This window comes from Meles meles, chromosome 18, assembly GCF_922984935.1.
Source record: "Meles meles chromosome 18, mMelMel3.1 paternal haplotype, whole genome shotgun sequence".
Classification (NCBI taxonomy): Eukaryota; Metazoa; Chordata; class Mammalia; order Carnivora; family Mustelidae; genus Meles; species Meles meles.
Genome location: NC_060083.1, coordinates 63,228,150 through 63,246,647, shown reverse-complemented (window position 1 = coordinate 63,246,647; position 18,498 = coordinate 63,228,150). Strand labels below are relative to the sequence as shown.

The following is an 18,498-nucleotide window of genomic DNA, read 5'->3' as shown; positions in this document are numbered from 1 at the left end:
GCTAAACCGGTGTGGCGGAGGCCTGCCCGGCTCAACCCACCTCTTTCCAGATCCCCTTCCCCAGTGCTGGTTTTCTGCAGGACCGTCGTCCTGGGAGGACTAAGCCGGGAGTTCGTGTGAGCGGGCGGTTCACAAGGCATGGCGGTCTGACTGGCCCAGAAGGCCTGCACGCTCTCCTAGGAGAGGAGCCTGCCCCCACTTCCCAGTCACGGAGGCCTGGTGGGAGTTGGTCCTCATGACTGTCCCCCCGCATCCCGGATGGTGCTCCCAGCCCAGACTCGACCCGGGGGCAGGAAGGACAAACAACGGGCTGCAAGTGTAGTTCCCATGCAGTCAACCCGGAAACTGGGGCCGTGGCTGCCCACGGCCCTGGGGGCTGAGTGCCCACCTCGACCTCCACAAGAGGGGCCAGCTTCAGTCCAAGCCCAGGGGACGTCTGGCAGCGCGCTGTGCCCGGTCACTCCCCACAGACGCCTCTTTGGCTCAGGGGTGTCCAGCCTTGGAGGTTCTCCCACGGCTCAAAGGAATGAGGGGTGCTTGACCTCTCCGTCCACAGACACCCTTCAGGGACGCTCTCCAGAAGAGAGCACTCGGCCCCTCTGGGGTCAGCAGCTCTCTCCAAAGCCCCGGGGAATATGAGGGGGGCCGCCGGGGTGAGCAGCGTCTCCCTCCCTCTCATCCCCAGACAGCGCTGGCGACCCATCGTCCAGCCAAGCCAACACACCACGGACAGCTTGTGGCCAGGCGCGGAGGGAGGCGCGGGCATCGGAGACGCAGCTGCTGGGGGAGGCGACCCGGCCCCCACGCCGTCTAGCCGCTCCCCGAAACCCCACAAAATCGCTTTCGGAGCGCGCCGCCTGCCCCGCCGCTCCGGGCTCCGGCCCGAGGGAGCCCTCGTCCTGGCAGGTCCCGCACCCGGCCCTGCTCCGGGGCGCACGAGGGAGGCGCTGCAGGCCGCGGGGTCCCCCACCCCGGCTGGCGCCCGGAGCGGCGCGCAGGACGGACGAGGGCCCCGAGCGCAGGCCGGGGGGGGGGGGGGGGTCCCGCGTTTGGCTTCAAACACGTTGGCCCTTTGGCAAACCGCCGTGTCCGCGGAACCCCCCCCCCCCCCCCCCCCCCCCGCCGACCGCCGGCCGCCGGCCGGGACCCACCCCCGCGCCGCGGAGCCCGCGCGCCGACCCGGCCCCGGCCCCGCCCCCGCCGGGCCGCTTTACGGCGGAGGTCGCGCCGCGACGTGGGCGGCCGTAAAGCGCCCGCGCCCCGGGACAGAGCTGCAGGCCCGCGCCCCCCGCGCGCCCCCGCCCCGCACCATGGCCGGCCTCGAGCCGCGGGTCGAGTACCTGGAGAGCTTCCGCTGCCCTCTCGGGGGCCTGGCGGCGGGCCGGCCGTGCGTGCTGAGCCACGGGGCCGCGGTCTTCGTGTCCGCCGGGGGCGAGCGGGTCTCCGTGTACGAGCAGGAGGGGAGGCTGCTGGCCGTGAGCGCGGGGCCGCCCGGGGGAGGGGACTGCGGGGGGGCGGGCGCGGGCCGCGGGGCGCGGAGACCCGAGGGGCCGCCGGTCCGGAGCCGCGTGCTGGGCCGCGCCTCGCCCGCCCTCCGCGCCGCGGCCCGACGCCGCCCCTCCCCGCGCGCAGGCCGTGTACCGCTTCCCCGCGCCGGTGTGGCACCTGGAGCTCTCGGCCGCCCCCAGGCTGCTCTACGCCCTGTGCGCCCGGAAGGGCATCTACTGCTTGTCGCCGGAGCCGGAGAGCAGGTGACAGTGGGCGGCACAGGTGGCGGAGGCGGGCGCGGCCTCAGGGGGCTCCTCCTTGTCTCTGGCCTCCCTGCCCTGGCCACTGGGACCTGTTGGCCCTGCGTGGCCTAGATGCGGTCACAGCACACACCAGCCGTCCCTGCAGGGCCGGAGGACGCCGGGCGGCTCTGAAGTCTGGGCTGTCCCCGGCCCCGGCCTGGGCGTCCTCCAGCAGGCTCGTCTGGAGGAGAATCCGTAGGAAATGGGGCTCAGGCTGCACCGTGTGCAGCGCCGGGCAGGGTGCTGTCCCCTCTGGCCTCCGGTGGGTCTCTGTCGTGAGCGGCCACCGCCAGCGCACCCGAGCGCTGAGGCGAGAGGGGGCCGTCCTGAGGAGCTCGGCCGTCCGGTTCGCCAGTGCAGGTCTAGACGCAGGCCCATGCTCACTGCTGGCTCGGGACCGGAACACGGGGGCGGTTCAGAGACTAGACCTCGGTGGGGGAGGGGGTGTCTGCACCGCGAGAACTTTCCCCCAGAACCCGTTTCTGGAAGCCTGGGGACATCCTGTTGTTGTGTCCCAGGGTGACGGGTGCTCATGACAGCAGCCCTCAGGCAGGCGGGAGGTCGTGTGGCAGGCCAGCTGCTCCCACGTGGGCCTTCCCCACAGTGCTGAGGGGCCGTACCGGGCACTGAGGTCACTGCCTGGGAAGACTGCAGGCCTGGTGTGTTCTGTGGTGCTTTGTGGGGAAGACCACTTCGTCGTGTTCTCACAGTTCCTGGTTCTTGAAGGTCTGCGAACCAAGATGACGGGGGTGACCGGGACAGCGAGGACGGCGAGGACAGCGAGGACAGTGAGGACGGCGAGCCTCCCTGCGCTGTGATCTCCGTGGACCCAGATGCCTGCCTCCTCCCCGATGCCACTCTGTGTACTTTCACTGTGGTTGGCGATAAGCTCGTCACCCTGGCACGGGGCCCTGCCCACTGGAAGGTACAGCTGTTTGAGTGCCCACGTCCAGGAGAGGACGCCAGACCCAGAGGCCAGGTCGGCGAGGTGGAGTTGTCTACCTCCAGCCCCCTCGCTAGGCCCCTTGGGGAGCCCACAGCCCCTCGTTTCCTCCCAGTGCTGTGCTGTGTGTCCCCAGTGGGCCTCAGCGCTCTGCACAGCCGTGCGCGGGGCTCTGGGGGCTTCTTGCTGGAACGGGCCCTCTTTGGGCTGCTCTTTGGAGTTGATGCCTCCCTTCTGGAATCACCTGTGATCGTCTGTGGTCTCCCTGACGGCCAGCTCTGCTGTGTGGTCTTGAAGACCCTGGTCACCTCAAAATTGTCCCCTGGCGACCCAAAGGCCCTTGTGAAGATCCTCCATCACCTGGAGGAACCCATTGTTTTCATTGGGGCCGTGAAGACAGAGTCATTGGCCGAGGACCTGGGAGACACACGCCCTGACTGCCTGGTGGCACTTGGTCATGACGGCCGGGTCCTGGCCATCAAGGCCGGCTGGGACGAGGCCGGGACTCTACTGCCGGAGCTGCGGGAGTACCGGCTCCCGGGGCCCGTGCTCTGTGCGGCCTGTGGCGGAGGTGGCCGTATCTACCACAGCACCACCTCGGAGCTCTGTGTCGTGGACCTGGCTCAGGGAGGCGTCCCCAACGGGGGCCTGGGAGGCCTGCCGTCTCTGCTGTGTCCAGCCGGCTTGGGCGTCTGCAGCGTCGTCAGCCTCTGGGTTTCGTCCGAGGTGCCCGAAGGTACGAGGTGCTGCGTGAGCCGGAGACGCCGCAGCCTGTCGCGCTGGGGGTGGAGTGTCCGCGGGCCTGTCTTCTGCCCTGTGAGCTGGCCCGTCGTCGCCTGCCTGCTTTGTCCCCATCTTTGGCAAACCTCACAGGCAGGCTTCTCCCCGGCGGGCGTCTGCCTCGGGGGCGGGGTGCCTGCTGGGGTACGTGTCCTGTGTGGGCAGGGGCTCTGTGGTGGGGTGTCCCGGGAGGGCTCTGGTCAAGGCGGCGTGTTTCTGAAGGCCGGGAAGCGCTCGCCCGCCTCCTGTGTGGCCTCCTCCCGGCCGCTCTGCTGGCGCTGCATGCTGGATGTGTCTTCCCCGCACGGCGCTGGGGGGCGAGAACAGCGCCCCCCACCCTCGGCCCACGGGGCGGTACTCCTCACGAGGGAAGCGCAGACAAGGCCATCGTCTGTGCTGCCAGGAAGGATGGCCACGTGGTGGGCAGCGCCAGGCTGCCGCGCTGCCGCACCACGGCCCAGGGCTCCGGGCCTCGATGGCGTTGGGCGTGGGGGACAAGCGGGCAGTTGCAGGAGATGGAGCCCGGGCGGGGGGAAGGGGACCAGACGATGCTAGAGAGACCACAGGCTTCTGGAAAGGCCCCGTGAGTGCGGCGCGAGAACGGGACGCTTGTGCGCCGCCTTGCTCTCCGTAGACCACAGGGGCAGTTGCGGGTGTGCACCTGGCTGACCGGGCCACGTGGGTCCTTCGTCGGCCCCTTCAGTCCCCTTCCCAGGGCCCTACCCCACGGCACTGAGCTGCGTGCCAGCACTCTCCCCCAGGGAGGACCCTTCGGAACGTGTGCTGGGATGGACGTGCGCAGGGGCTCTGCCCGGCCCCTGGTGCGCGTCTGGGCTCCTCAGGGCCGTCTCCGGGACCCTCTCTTTCTTGCTGGGGGGCTGGCCCGTTGATGACCTCCGTCCTGTGCCCCCAGCGGCTTGCCCCTCCCCCGCCCGGTGACTGGGTCTCACGGGTGTGCGTCTGCAGGTGGTGCGAGGCTCCTGGCCCTGTCCACCAGGGGCCGCCTGATGACCTGCCGCCTGCAGCTGAGCTCGGAGGTGCCGGGCCCCACCCGAGCCGCCGCGGCCAGTACTGGCCAGAAGATTGAGGACTTGCTGTCTGGGATCGGCACCGTCTCTGAGAGGTGAGCAGCAGTGCCGCGGGTGGCTCGGGCGGACGCCAGTGCTGCGTCTGTGGGGGCGGCGTGGGTCCAGGCCTCTGACCCCAGGGAGAACCCCACATGGCGCGTTGCATGGCGAAGGGCTGCGTCAGGGGGAAAGGGATGTCCCGCCTGCCGCTCCTCCCTGTTAGCGGGTGTAGGGCACAGCCCCTGCTGGTTCCTCGGCTCCCCCAGCGGGCCCCTCTCCTCGGAGGCCTCTGCCTCCCTGTCTCAGCAGAGGCCCCAGCGGTGTTTTCTCTGACCTGTTCAGAGCAACGGGCTCCGCTCAGCCCTTACCTGCCCTTCTGTGCGGCGCCCTATGGTTTCGGGCCGTTTCCGAAGCGCCTGCCGTTCTCTGGGCCGTCGCGCTGCTGCCGCAGAGGATCAATGGGGCCCACTCGAACGTGGCCGGGAACGCGCAGACGCCCCCGGGCCACGCAGCCCTGAGGAGGTTGGCGGTGGCCGGCAGCCCAGTGAGCAGGCCAGGGCTGCTGGGTGTGGGCCGTGGCAGCCCCATCCTCTGCCCCGCCGCGGCTCCGCGGCCTGGGAGGGAGTGGGATCCGGCGCCGGGCGCCGCTGGGCGGGGCTCGGCGGGGCCGGGGCTGAAGCGCTGCTCCCCGAGGCAGTGGCCCGCTCCTCTCGGGGCGTATGGCAAGGAGTGAGGTCCTGGTGCCTTCCAGTCCTGGGAGCAGGGGACGAGGGCCCCACCGGCGTGCCTCCTTCCCGGCCCACGGGGGCCACCTTCGTCCTTCCCAGGGTGTCTTCTCTGAGGAAGGCTGTTGACCAGCGGAACAAGGCCCTGACGTGCCTCAACGAAGCCATGAACGTGAGCTGCGTCCTTCTGTCCAGCCGGGCGGGCCCCAGGCCCATCTCGTGCACCGTGACGACCGCCTGGAGCCGCCCACAGCTGCAGGACGTGCTGATGGGCACCTGCCGGCTGGAGAACAGTAGTGGCCTGAGTCTGGACCGGGGCTGGGCCTTGTGTGTGCGGGTGCTGACCAGCGCCTCCGCCTCGGACTCTGACGTGGCCAGCGTGGCCACCACCTACACCGTCCCCGTGGACCGGCTGGGCCCCGGCGATCGGCGGGAAGTGACGCTGCCCCTGGGCCCCGGGGAGGATGGCATCCTGCAGCTGCCCCTGACCGTGTCTTGCGCGCTCCATTACAGCCTCAGGGAGGCCGTGGGTGGAGCGCTTGCCCCCTCCCAGTCCCCTAAGGACCCTACTTTGGACGAGTGCCCCCCTGATGTCTTGCCCGAGCAGGACAGCGTCTGCCTGCCCCTGAGCACGCACACCGTGGACATGCTTCAGTGCCTGCGCTTCCCGGGCCTGGCCCCAGCCCACACGCAGGCCCCCGGGCTGCTCGGCCCCGTGTGCGACCCCGTGGACACCTTCTTGGGATCTCTCCTCGGGCCTCGCAGCGAGCCGGCAGGACCTGCTTCCCTGCCGGCCAAGTTCCTGCCTCCGTTAGTGGCCACCATCAAAGTGTCCGCGGAGCTGCTGAGGGCTGCCTTGGGGGACCATCACTCAGGTTGGTGGTGTTGGAGGCCTTTGCTGTGGCTTCAGGTCGTGTGGACATGGGGCTCCTCCCTCTTACAGGCCCTGCCTGAACTCACCGCAGCCCCCTGTCCAGCAGGCACGTCCCTGGGCTGTGCCGCCCTGCAGTGGCTCCTTGCCGAGAATGCCGCCCTGGACGTTGTGCGAGCCCGCCAGCTGTCCTCGGTCCGGGGAGTGGCCCCGGATGGCGCTGATGTGCACCTTACCATCCGAGAGGCACGTGGGGGTCTGGACCCTGGGGAGAAGCGTCTCTGAGTAGCGTTCTCAAGCCCGCTGCATCTGCACTGCTGAGGGGCTGCACCGGACCCCACTGCGTAGAACATTCTGACGTGCTGTCTGCGGCCCGGCTGTGCTGGAACCGCCTTTGCGGGGCCGTGGGGTCTGCGTGGGAACCGGGCTGACCTTCACGTGGGGGCCCCCACCTTGTGCGCGGCTGGCGCTCGTGGCCGACTTCCCTCGCTGTGCCTGGCCGCAGCGAGTCCCCGGGACTGCTGACATGGGTCCGCGGGCGCCCGAGCCCCTGCCCGTTTGCAGAACCGCCCCCGGGGGTGCCAAGACACCGCGCCGGCCCGCCCGGGCTCTGGCCCCTCGCTCACACACCCCTTCCTCCCCAGCTGCTGGTGGCAGGCCCACGGCCACATCTGGCAGACTCTCCACCCAGCGGGCTTGCGGACCAGCCCAGGCTGCCAGGACACATGTCCCCAAGGTGGTGGGCTGGTCCCTGACTGCCACGCGGCCTTTCAGGCCTGGCCAGCGTGTCTAGGTGGGGGCGTCCCTGGGCCCCGATTCTGGGCCCTGACGCAGCCCTGGGTTCCGGAAGGAGGACGTGCCAGGAGCGGCGGCCTTCCGAGGTTCCCGGCTGGGGCCCGTTCTTGGCGCTCTGTGTGGAGAATGAGCCAGCATGTCCTGGCCCGCGGCCTGTCCTGCCCGTGGCCTGTGCTCGCCGGTTCTGTCTTCAGCTTCCTGCAGCTGGAGTTTCTGGGGAGCGGGGGCCCTTGGCAGACGGGTCACCCGCCCTGCTCCCCGTTCCACATCTGAACCCCTGGCCTTGCTGTTAGGTGACCCGGGATGCCCAGTGTGGACTGTAGGGGAGTCCAGGCATGGGCTGTCCAGGGTTGGCAGGCGGGCACAGAGTCCCTTGGCCGTAGAGTGAGTGCCGTGGCTCTAGATTCCAAGGGAACGGGACTTCTGCACACGTGTTCCTGCTGGGTGACAGCTGGGTGGCTGGCTGGTCTTTGTGAAGCAAGTTCTCGTGGGGTGGGGAGACAGGCCTGGGCGCGGGGGCCACCAGGGCCTTTGAGGGCAGGTGGAGCTGTCCTTGGGCTGGGCAGGGCCAGGGGTGGGCGGTGAGGCTCTTCTGTGTGGCAGGTGGCCGTGACCGACGTGGGCGCAGCAGGGCCCGTGCAGACCGTGGAGATCCAGGTGGAGAGCGCCTCCGCGGCCAGCATGTGCAGCGCACACCACGCGGTCCTCCGGCGGCTGCAGGTGTGCGGGGGCTGCGTGGGCGGGGGCGGCGGGACCATCTCTCTGCTCCCTCTGTTCGGGCTGTGCTGGTGGTTCTTCCGTGAGCCCTCCGGCCGCTAAAGGAGGACCGTGTGCGTGTTCCCTGTGGCGGTCGGCTGCAGGCCCCCAACTCGCCGGGCTGAGCAGCGCCTGTGCTGAGAGAACGTGGGCCGGGGGGCTGCGTGGGCCGGGGGGCTGCGTGGGCCGGGCGTGGGTCCTGCGCCGAGGTGCCTGCTGAGCCTCCACGTCTCCGCCCTTGCGGACAGCACTGGGGGCCCTGCCTAGCGTGGGAGCCAGCGGCTGCACTGCCTCCCGGGGGCCGTAACTCCCAGACCTGAGAAGGTGCTCGCGTTCCAAATGAGGTCTGGCACCTGGTCCCCTGGCCTGGTGGTGGAGCCCCGGCTCGGGGGCCAGCTGGCCCGTGTCCTCCGGCCACTCTGACTGTGGCTTTGGCGGCCCCCGAGGGGTCTGCCATGGCAGCCGTCCCCCACCTGGGAGCTCACCAGCGCCCCTTCCCCGGCCCCGCCCCACACCCTGAGAGTCGGAGACCCCGCAGTCGAGGCTTCTAGGCCTCCGCAAGGACCTGAGTGCTGCTGCTTTAGACCCCCGGTGCGCCCGGCAGGTGGGCATCACTCAGGAGCCTCCGGCCCCCGCAGCTGTCCCCTGTGTGGCGCTCTGCTGGGTCCGCGGAGGCTCATGCAGCTCAGGAATGTAGTTCCAGGTGCCCAACAGGGACACCAGCCCCCAGAGTGGTTCCCGTTCCCTCTGCTCAGAGGGAAGCCTCTTAGACCGAGGTCTCCCCATCAGGCTGTTAGCAGACCCGGCCGAGCACGGCAGTCAGGGCCACCTGGTTAGCGTGATGCGGGGGAAGAGTGTCCTGGTGTGGCCATGACGACCACAGACCAGGCCCAAACAGCAGGAATTCAGTGCCCAAGGCCGAGGCCTCTCTCCCGCACTCACACAGCTGTCGCCATGCCACCACCCAGAGGCTCCTGTGTTCTGATCGCTTATTATTAGACCTGGGTCCCCCCCACGTGAGCTCATCTGTAAAGGCCCCACGTCCAAGTACAGTCTCTCGGCTGCTGGGGCAGTGCTCCCCGTGCATCTGGCCCCTAACGGAGGGCTGCGGGTGGTCCCTTGACAGGCAGCCTCACGTGGGCTGCGGAGCCGGTCTGTCCTGTCAGCCGACGCCCTGCTCCCCGTGACGGGAGTGCACCTGGGAACCAGTGTGTGTTCTGGCCGCTCAGAGTTTGGGGGACCCCCCACAGAGGCTGGTGGGGGGCCTCGCTGCCTAATCCTGGCTGAGCCCCCAGTAGCTGCCTGGGCTGCCCCCAGGACGCAGGACAAGCAGCAGCCCCACGGGGCCGCGCCGAGGAGCTGTGCTGATGGGGCAGGTTGGGTGGCCCCCATGAGGGCAGTGGGCAGCAGGCCTGGGACAAAGGATGGGAGACAGGCTGGTGGGAGGCAGCTCTGGGGGACGAGGGAGGAGGTGGGAGGGAGTGACGGGAACTTAGGAGAACGACTTCCGAGTCTTCCATCGTCGGGCCAGGGCTGGAGCGGGAGACACAGAGGGGCCCCTGGAGGTGGTGGCGTGGTGGTGGAGGACAGGTGCCTGGAGCCCTGGGCGCCGGCTCCAGCCTCCCTGTCCCCTGCCCCCAGAGGATAGCTGTGGAGCAAGCTGCCCAGATGCCCGGCCCGCCTGACCTCCGTGTACAGTGTCTCCAGCAGACCCACAGCAGCCACGAGGTGAGGCCCCTCTCCCATCCCCACGGCCTCCCGCCGGCCTGCTCCGTGACACCGTCCCTGGCCGGGATCCCCTGGGAACACAGGGCTCACCCAGCACAGTGGCGGGCCTGCCCCGTGCTCAGCCAAGGAGGCTGGGGAATGCAGGGTGGGTGTGATTCCTTGTCCGCAGCCTTGCTCCCCTCGCCCATCCGCCTTCGCTGGGACCTTCCTGTCACCTGGGGAGGGGCTCGGCTCTGCGTCCCCTGCACTCCTGGGTCACCTGCCACATACCAAGTAGGGTTTGTGCGTAATGGCTGCCCCCACTGGCAGACGCTACTGCGGGAGGTGCGGACCCTGCGGGACCGGCTGTGCACGGAGGACGAGGCCAACCCCCTCGCCGCCGCCCAGAGGCTCCTGCAAGTGTACCGACGGCTGCGCCGCCCCAGCCTCCTCCTGCTGTGACCCCAGCGGGTCCCTCCCACAAGCCCAGGTTCCCGGCTCCTGACCCTGCCATGAGGCTGGGGGAGGCAAGTGGGGGCCCACGACTGCTGTGGGGCGTGCGTGAAGCACCGTTCGTCCCCCAGTCCGCCCGGCCCCAGCCTCTGCGCAGTGTTCCTTTCCCTTCGGTAGCTGCCCGCGGCTCCCTGCTGAACCTGGCCGTGCCTGGCAGTCCCTGGCCTGGAGCACTGAAGCCGGGTCCGCGGCGTCCCCCTAACCCGGAAGGCAGGCCCCAGGCCCCAGAGCAGCCCACAGAGGCCTTGGAGAAAGTTTCTGGATTTGGGACTTACAGGTTTCTGGCCATGGCTGTTGCCGTCCCCGCTGCCCCACTGCCCGCTCCCCCAAGTACAGTCCCTCTTGTCCATCTCGGGGCCCCTCATTTATGGGCCACTGCTGAGGCCACCAGCTGGGACTGCGTTCCTGTGGCTCCGATGCTCACCCAGTAGGTGCTTACGGCTGGGGCCGCACCCAGCACTGTGCCTTGTCTCCAGGGCCCCTTGGCCTAGTGTATCCGGCAGTGGGGGGGGTGACCCCCTGTTTGGACTTAACATGGTGCTCTCCTGTACGTGCAGGGGCTGCGAGGCCCCCTTGCTGCAGGAGAAGTCTGCTCCCCGTTGAGCTGCCTCCGCGTCACTGTGTGTGTGTGTGTTGGGGCAGCAGCTCTGACTGCATTTCTGGGCCTCCCCTGGGGAGCGCTTGGATGAACCCTGCCTTGGTCTTTTCCGTGGTCGTGGGGGCCGGGGAGAGTCCCCCAGCACTGGGCGAAGGGCCCACCCGGCCCGCAGGGCATGCGAGCCCCTCCCAGGGAGGACAGGCCATCTCCAGGGAGGAGAGCCGGAGGCTGCGCAGACCACATGCCGGAGGCGGTCGTGCGCACAGATGCCGGCTGCAGACAGCGGCGCTGGAAGCATGTCCCCCAGCGCCAGGGCTTGGCTGGGCTGCCCCTGGTCCCCACTGTCCAGCTCCCACATGACGCCCGAGGCGCACTTGCTGCCTCCGCCAGGCTGCTGACGAGGATGACCCTCCCAGGGATGCAGACGCTGTAGTGGGAAGGGGCGCTCCCCCTGCCTGCTGGCGAGAGGCCCCTGCTGGGGCGGGCGAGGCAGCAGTCACTCGAGCCCCACCACCTGGTCTCCAGAAGAGGAGACACGCAAGCCGGGCAGCCCACCCGTGGGTGGAGATAGCGTGGGATCCTGTGAAACCTTTGTAGATTGGGAGAGATGGGCGGGGGGCGAGGACACGTGGGACACAGGACTGCACTTGGCTGGAGCCGCTCCAGGAGCCCCATGCTGGGCTGCCCTGTCAACACCCCATCGGGGACGGGCCGTGGCACCGAGCACTGGGAGTCCCTCGGCTGCACTGTCCCCACACACACCTCCGGCCGCCATCGAGTGGCCTCCACGCAGTCCCAGCCTCCTCCTTGGCCCGGGTGTTCCCTCCGGGCACGCTTCCCTGTCTCCCTCCCCAGGCTGCATGGGCTTCGCTCAGCAGGCGTCTGAGGTCAAGTGCGCTCCTGGCAGCGAAGGGACGTCGGGGCGTGGAGGGAGGCCTCCGCTGTGATCGCTGTGGGCAGGGGTTGGTGGGGGGGAGCCCCCGTCCTGCCCTGGTGCCGCCAGCAGGCAGCACAGGCCGTGGGGCGGCCGCCTGTTCCTCTGCTGCCTCGAGGTGTCTGGTCCCCAGAGGGTTAACTCAGCCCCCCTTGACCAGTGGCCCGCTAGGGTCCAGCCCCTCTGTCCTTAAGGCTGGGTGAGGGGAGTGAGGTCCGGAGCAGGACCCCTCCCTGTCCCCCTGGTCAGGCACAGCCACGCTGTACCCCGGCCTCCCACACCCTTCCCAGAGTGCCCCAGTCCCCACGGCCCACAATGGCTGGATTCGTGGAGGGGCTTTCGGGCTGCAGGCACGGGCAGGGGCTTGGGCTCAGGGATGGGGCATCTGGTCTCAGCCTCCCTTCAGGCTCTGGGCCACACGTGTGGGGTCCCCACCCAACCCCAGGTTCCACGTTTCCCACCGGGTCACCCGACCTGTCCAAGAGGCATTGGCCTGGGTGGGGGTCGTTGGGGCCTGGGGAGTGCCTGGCTGCGGGACCACAGACCTTGTCGTGGCATCGGGCCTGTCTGGGGCGGGTGGGCTGGGGGGTGGGAGCGGGAGGCCGGAGGCCTGTTGGGGCTGTGCAGGGCTGAGGGGGCCGTCTCCCCAGGGCTAGCCACCCTGTTTGGGAGGGACGGTCGCTGTCACCTCACGTGCGTTGGGTTTTCCCTGAGTCCCCGATCCTGGTGGGGGATCCCCACCCGCAAGACCCTGTGACCGGCCTAACCCCGCACTCGGCCGGGCCGGGCTGGGGGTGTCCCACCCGCTGGACCACGCGCCCGCCCTGCGTGTCCTGCGCTGCGGGGTGGGGAGGTGGAGCGGGCGCGGGGCGGGCCCTCCGCGCACGACCCTCCCCTCGGGGCGCCACGGAGCCGCCAGCCGCTGCGTCCCAGACACGGTTTAATGGGGGGGACGGGCCGCCCGCTCAGTACTCCCAGAGCGCGACCCCGGCCGGCGTGTCCGCGTCCGCGCGCAGCAGCCCCGAGGCGCCCCCACGCAGGTACTTGCCGCCCCGGGCGCGGATGGCCAGGCGGCCGCGCTCGCGGAACTCGAAGAGGAAGTCCTCGGCGCGTTCGCCGTCGCTGTACACGCTGCCGTGGCTGCCGGTGTGCCAGAACCCGCCGCCGCGGCCTGGGGGCGGGGACCGGGACCGGGTCGGCGGGGCGCGCGCGGGAGCCGCGGGCCCGCGCCCGCCGCCGCCGCGCAGGAGCCCCTGCCCCGCGCCCGCCCCCGCGCGCACCTCGGATCTGGTAGGCGCCGTCGCTGAAGCTCAGGTGGAAGACGTCGTAGACGGAGCGGTTGGTGTCCAGCTGGTTGGAGCCCCGGCGGTGGCAGACGAAGCCGTCCAGGCCCCGCAGCACGAGGATGGGCCGGTTGATGAGCTTGAGAATGAACTCCTCGTCCTCACCTGGCGGGGAGCGCGGGCTGAGGGGCCACTGCCCGCCCGCCGTCCTCCCCGGGGTGGGTAGGATGGGTGCGGTCTGGGGGCAGAAAGGGCCCAGATTCTTGGCCTGGACACTTGTGGGCCCACATCTGCCATTGCCATGACTCGTGTGACCTTGGCCAGAGGCCTGTCACCGCTAAGCCCCAGGTTCCCCAAATGTGCAGTGGAGATCAAGGGGCTCTGGGCTCCGATTTCTCCCTGACGTCCAGAGCGATCATCTTGACCAACAAGGATGACTGCTGCCAAGGGCCGCCTGGGCAGGGAGGAGGGACCAGCTCAGCAGTGAGGGGGTGCTGGGACTGGGACTGGGACTGGTGCTCACCCACAAAACCGCTGGTGGCCGCCAGCTGTCCGTTCTTCTTCATGCACACGTAGCGGCCGTTACTGGCCTTGAGGGCCACCCGCCGGCCACGCCACTCCACCTCGAACATGGTGTCTGCAGAACTGGGAAGGTCAAGGTAAAGTCCCCTCAGAGCCGCCAGACGGGAGCTCAGGGTCAGGCTTCCCCACCCCCCTCAGGTCCAGTACCAACCCCCGGGGAGAGACAGGCTGCCTTCGCCCACCACCGTTCAGAGCTGCCCCCGCCCAGGAGTATTTCCTCGGCTGGGCCGCCGCAGCCGTCCTCACCGTGGAGGCGGAGGTGGGGGAGGCCATGGGGATGGTGGTTGTGGTGGTGGTCGTGGTCGTGGTCATGGTGGTGGGGACGGGGCACTCACACCTGTGTGGCTGTGGCGTGGATGCCCCCGTGCGGGACGAGGGTCCAGTAGCCCCCGGTGCTGGAGTAGAAGGTGCACTTCTTCGTCTCCTGGTCGATTTGCATCAGGAAGGTCTCATGATGCAGCTCCTCGTCCTGGTTGGCTGAGACGTTGACCCCTGGAGGGAGGATATGGGAAGCCCCTCAGGCCTCTCCCTGGGTGGGGGTGGGGAGCAGAAAGATGGGGAAAGCATGGTCTTGGGGCAACCCTGAAGGCAGACGGGGTCTCCTCTAGAACCCTTGGAGTTAAGGTTTGGAAGGCGCTTCTCGGAGGGTAGGAGGCGGGCCGCCACGGCCACGTGGGCACACTGCGGACTGCTGTGTCCCGTTCCCTGAAGGCCCTTGGCCACGCTCCTACCGCAGCCCCAGGGGCCAGACCCTTCTGTGCCAGCACATCCCCTGCCTCTGCTAATCTTTAGGTAATCTGCTTGCTACCCTGCACCCAGGATTTACACCAGCCTCTATTTATAACTCACCGCTAAGCCCCTGGGTAGGCACAGTGAGGTCCCTCTTCTTCCCCAAGCCATGGCCCAAGTTGGGGAAGACCCCAGCTGGGGCCTAGGGTCCATTCCTGGGCACAGAGGAGAAGCTGGCCCACTGTCCCCCCCAACCCCCTTTTTACGTGTGTGGTCTCCCAGGAACCCTGAGGGAGGGCAAGGCTCTCTGGGGCGCTGCCCGGGATTCCTGGAAGGAGGGAAGTGGGGACAGCCATCCCCAGGTTGGGGGGCAGAGAGCAGGCCCTAGAGTCTCCCCAGTATCTTCCCATAAACCACGCCCCTGTTTGCAGGGATGTGACAGATCACAGAGCCCCCAGTGAGGCCAGGCTCCAGTGTGTCCAGCTGGTGAAGCAGGAGGAAATGGGGCCCTGGGGGTCAGGGCCAGATCCTGTCCAGCCCTGCCCCAGGAAGGTAGGACAGGCACCAGGCCCGTGTGTGTTGGAGAGGGTGGGACCTGCCATCCTTCAGCTCCCAGGGCTGCTCCCTCCAAAGCCACCCAGTTAGGGCTCTGTCTCCCTTCTCCCGTGGATCCCCGCCGTCCCCGCCGTCCCGTCAGCAGCACTGAAATAAGTGGGCACTTGAGGCTCCAGGCACGTGACCGGCAGTAACGACACAGACAACAGTTTGTCCGAGGCCCGTGGGTGCTGTGGGCCTTGGCTGGTGCCGCCATGGCCATGCAGGCACACTGTGGACTGCTGTGTCCAGGACGGCTCCTGGAGAAGCTGACGCTGAAGCAGACCGAGGAGGGCAGGGGACCCGTCCCTGCGGGTGCTGAGGGCAGGCGGAGGCCAGGGCTCCTGAGTCGGGCCGTGCCATGGCCCCTCGGAGGCCAACCCCACTGGCATCCCCAGCATCGCCCCGACAGACTGGCCGAGGGGTTTCTGACTCCCACAGCTGTCTGCTGGAATAGCTGCAGCCATCTTGTGACCACAAGGCCACCAGCTCGAGGTCAGAGCTGTCCCCGGAAAGCAGCTCCACACAGAGGAGAGAGCGAAGCGTTCTGAGAACTCCATGGAGCCGGTGATGATGTCCTGCCTGGGTCCCCACCACCCCGTGCCTCCGGACTTCCATTTATAGGAGATGATGTCCTCGCGCCCTGAGCCACGTGGGTCTGTTTTCTGAACTCCACTGGCCCACTGAAGGCCGGCAGTGGGAGCAGCAGAAACAGCCGACTCCGGTGGATGGGGGATGTCCAAAAAGATACTGGAGGGGCGCCTGGGTGGGCTCAGTGGTTAAGCCTCTGCCCTCGGCTCAGGTCATGGTCTCAGGGTCCTGGGATCAAGCCCTGCATTGGGCTCTCTGCTCAGTGGGGAGCCTGCCTCCCCCCCCCCCATCTGCCTCTCTGCCTGCTTGTGCTCTCTCTGTGTCAAATAAATAAAATCTTTAAAAAAAAAAAAAAAGATACTGGGTGGGGAAAACAGGCCAGCCAGGGCACTCCCAGGCCCCCTATGGGAGGAAGACAGGCTCGGGGGCTGCCTGAGCAGCAGAATTGTTGGGATCCAGGCACCACCCCGTAGCCGCGGCTGCCTCCTCCCCCGGGACGGACACACGTCCTGCTTCCCCGTCGACTCGCTGCCAAGTCCACATCAGAACATCGGTGGGGGGGGGGGGGGGGCGCAGGCCACACGCCCGGAAGTGAGCAGGTGAATGTGGGCGCCTCTGACCTCTACAGCAGAAGGCAGACCCTGTCCTTAGTAGGGGTGTGGCCGGGACAGACAGAGTCAGGTGCAGGGGCTCCGGGGGGAAGCAGAGCCTGTACGTCCCGTCCCTCGCCATCACCACCGGCGCTCTCCGTCCCTCCACCGCCTGCAGCACCAGGGCCTTGCTCGCGGCCGGAGCCCGTGCGCTCCTGTGTGTACCTCCCCCGTCGACGGAGGACGCGGTGCACATGGTTGACAAACCAGCCATCTCCCACAGGCCAGAGAATGGTGCGGCCAGACCGCAGGGCCTGTGCCGGGAAGGACAGGGTGGACTGTCCGTCGTGCCCTGGGACCTGGCCACGTTCCAGACAGGTGTTCGGGAGGTGTTTGTGGACTGCCCGTCGCGGCGCAGGACTGGCCTTGGGAACTCTGGCTCCAGGCAGGGGGGCCCCTCCTGAGTGCTTGTGGCTGGGCCTCAGCCAACAGGACTAGCAGGTGGCAATGGGGGGCTAAGGGCTTGCCTGGCCACTCCTGGGGGCACAGACCCAGGGGCCCACGCAGGGGACAGCTGCAACTGCCGGCCTGGGCCCGGTTTCGTCTCGGCGAAGTCGGAATTGCCCGTGCTCACAGGCGTGTGATGGTGTGCAGAAAGGCCCACTGGCCACGCGAGGCAGGGAGCCAATGAGCCAGGACAGATGGGAGTCAGCTGCACCCAGCTGGCAGAGACCGTGCCTGCCACCGGGAAGCCCGGGCCCCGGGGGAGGCCACCAGACCGGAGGGACACTGAGGTCCTTCCGCACTCCATCCCCGAGTTGGGTGAGGAGCCCCCAGGTCAGGCACGGGTGGTGTGGGCACAAGGGCCCTGCCCACTGCACTCCTGCGGGCTCCTTAGCCTATGTGCGGCCCCTCCCCGATTTCCCGTAAGGTTCGGAAAATGGAGCAGGAGAAGAGAGGGGGAGGGGAGGTGGCGGGGGGGGGGGGGGCAGCCCAGCACGGGCGGGACCTGCCCTCTGCCCCCCTGCAGCAGCCGGCCGGGCTCCGCCGTCCTGTGTCCAGCACGGCCTAGGCTCGGGGTCCTGAGAAGGACCCCGTCCTCCCGACGCTGAAGCCAGCCGTCCTCGGCCGCCACCCCCACACGTGACCCCAGGCCCCCCCTGCCCCGCCCCTTGTGCTGCCCCCCGCTGGCCACCCCCCCGTGCAGACACGATGCCACTGCCCAGCCAGGTCCGCGTGGCCGGCCGCCGCGCCCACGTTACCTTGCCGCACGGACACGTAGCGGTGGTTGGCGGCCACCAGCACCACCTGCGGGTGACTCTCCTCCAGGTCGAAGAGCTCGTCCTTGCCCGGCCGCGTGTTGCGGCCTGCCCTGAGCGTGCCGGCCGGGCCCACGGGCGCCAGGTAGCGGCCGTCGGCGTCCTTGAAGGCCAGCTTGCCGGCCTTGAACTCGAGCGTGTAGCGGGCCTGCGGCTCGGGCTCCCACACCAGGCGGCCGTCGCTGCGCAGGTAGCGGCTGTCGCAGGACCGCAGGCAGTACTGCGGGCTCCGGAAGACGAGCGTGAGGAGCGCGTCCACGCCCCAGGGCGTGTCGCTGTCGGCCGCCAGCTCGTCCTCCCGCGCGCACAGGTGCACGTAGCGGCGGCGGCTGACGCTCAGCAGGTGCGCCTGCGGGTGGATGGCCAGGTGCACGGTCCACAGCTCGGCCGTGGAGATGGCCGTGGCGAAGCAGGACAGTCGGTCCTCGGTGCCGCCGAAGAAGCGACCGTGCGGCTCCGACCGCAGCGCCCAGCGCCCGTCGGGCTGCGGCAGCACCAGGAAGCGGCAGTCGCGGCCCGGCCGCTCGGCCTCACAGGCCACACGCCCGTCCTCCTCGGCGGACAGGTAGCGGCCCAGGTGGTTGCTGCGGAAGAGCACGGCGCAGCCCTGCCCCGGGTCGGGCTCCAGCACCCACGTCTGCTTCCTCTTGAGGCTGGGCGCCGAGGCGTTGACCTTGAAGCCGAAGTTCTCGGCCGTCAGGTAGCGGCCGGCGTCGTTGACGAGGCCGAACTGGACCTTCAGCTCCTGGTGCAGGCCGTTGGTGGGCATCTTCAGGGCCGGCCCAGCACCCCGCGAGGGGCCTGCGAGGCGCTCTCCGCGTGCTCACGGCCCCCGAGGTCCCTCCGAGGCCCGGCCGGCGGCATGGACCCACCACCCTCTGGCCAGCGGCTACGGCCCGCGGTGGCAGAGGGAGGGCGGGGGCCGATCAGAGCTGCAGCGGCTTAGGGACGGCGGCTGCCTTTTGTTACCCCAGCTTGGATTCCAGCCACTCGCCGACTGCTCCAGCGGCCGGAGCCCCGGGGCCGGCAGGGGTGGAGAGCTCCGCCCGCCGAGGGCTGACCACCTCCCCGTCCTCGTCCTCACTGGGGCCGCCCGGCCCTGTGCCCCGCCTCCCGGCCCCTGCGCCACTTGGGCTTTCTCCTCGTTGTGCCCCACGCCAGGGCCCCCAGACCCAGTGCACGGACTCACCAGCCCAGCTCCTTCCTGACGTCGAGAAAGCTGCCTGGTGGAAAACTCAGCGAGGCCGCAACCCGATCGCAGCCCTCCGCCCCAGCGGCCGCCAGATCCCCCGCCAGATCCAGTTACTGCTTCTCTGATTCCTGGTGCCAGG

The 18,498-nt window shown here is 69.1% G+C and overlaps 2 protein-coding genes across 4 annotated transcripts; one reads left to right on the top strand and one right to left on the bottom strand.

Annotated features, from left to right (window-relative positions):
• Positions 1–1,242: 1,242 nt before the first annotated feature.
• FAAP100 (FA core complex associated protein 100) lies at positions 1,243–10,757 on the top strand. Of its 2 annotated transcripts, none has more exons than XM_045984974.1 (9): positions 1,243–1,475; positions 1,633–1,751; positions 2,517–3,469; positions 4,480–4,636; positions 5,408–6,180; positions 6,283–6,422; positions 7,575–7,691; positions 9,369–9,455; positions 9,765–10,757. In XM_045984974.1, exons 1-9 carry the CDS (start codon positions 1,311–1,313, stop codon positions 9,894–9,896), a joined length of 2,643 nt encoding a protein of 880 aa, XP_045840930.1. In that variant the 5' UTR covers positions 1,243–1,310; the 3' UTR covers positions 9,897–10,757. The 2 variants fall into 2 exon arrangements, with proteins under 2 accessions (XP_045840930.1, XP_045840931.1); XM_045984975.1 differs by having other exon boundaries at positions 6,286–6,422; positions 9,765–10,756.
• Positions 10,758–10,804: 47 nt separating this feature from the next.
• Positions 10,805–18,498, bottom strand: FSCN2 (fascin actin-bundling protein 2, retinal). Of its 2 annotated transcripts, XM_045986514.1 has the most exons (5): positions 17,111–18,497; positions 13,680–13,836; positions 13,286–13,407; positions 12,760–12,927; positions 12,352–12,650 (listed from the first exon to the last, which is right to left on the bottom strand). In XM_045986514.1, exons 1-5 carry the CDS (start codon positions 17,934–17,936, stop codon positions 12,445–12,447), a joined length of 1,479 nt encoding a protein of 492 aa, XP_045842470.1. In that variant the 5' UTR covers positions 17,937–18,497; the 3' UTR covers positions 12,352–12,444. The 2 variants fall into 2 exon arrangements, with proteins under 2 accessions (XP_045842469.1, XP_045842470.1); XM_045986513.1 differs by having other exon boundaries at positions 10,805–12,927; positions 17,111–18,498.

Coding starts and splice junctions, on each gene's coding strand:
- FAAP100 (XM_045984974.1), top strand. CDS start 1,311: ATGGCCGGCCTCGAGCCGCGGGTCGAGTACCTGGAGAGCTTCCGCTGC. Junction 1,476..1,632: donor AGGAGGGGAGGCTGCTGGCC/GTGAGCGCGGGG, acceptor CCCCGCGCGCAG/GCCGTGTACCGCTTCCCCGC. Junction 4,637..5,407: donor ATCGGCACCGTCTCTGAGAG/GTGAGCAGCAGT, acceptor CGTCCTTCCCAG/GGTGTCTTCTCTGAGGAAGG.
- FSCN2 (XM_045986513.1), bottom strand. CDS start 17,936: ATGCCCACCAACGGCCTGCACCAGGAGCTGAAGGTCCAGTTCGGCCTC. Junction 13,837..17,110: donor CTACGTGTCCGTGCGGCAAG/GTAACGTGGGCG, acceptor TCCTCCCTCCAG/GGGTCAACGTCTCAGCCAAC. Junction 12,928..13,285: donor GGCCACCAGCGGTTTTGTGG/GTGAGCACCAGT, acceptor GCTCCCCGCCAG/GTGAGGACGAGGAGTTCATT.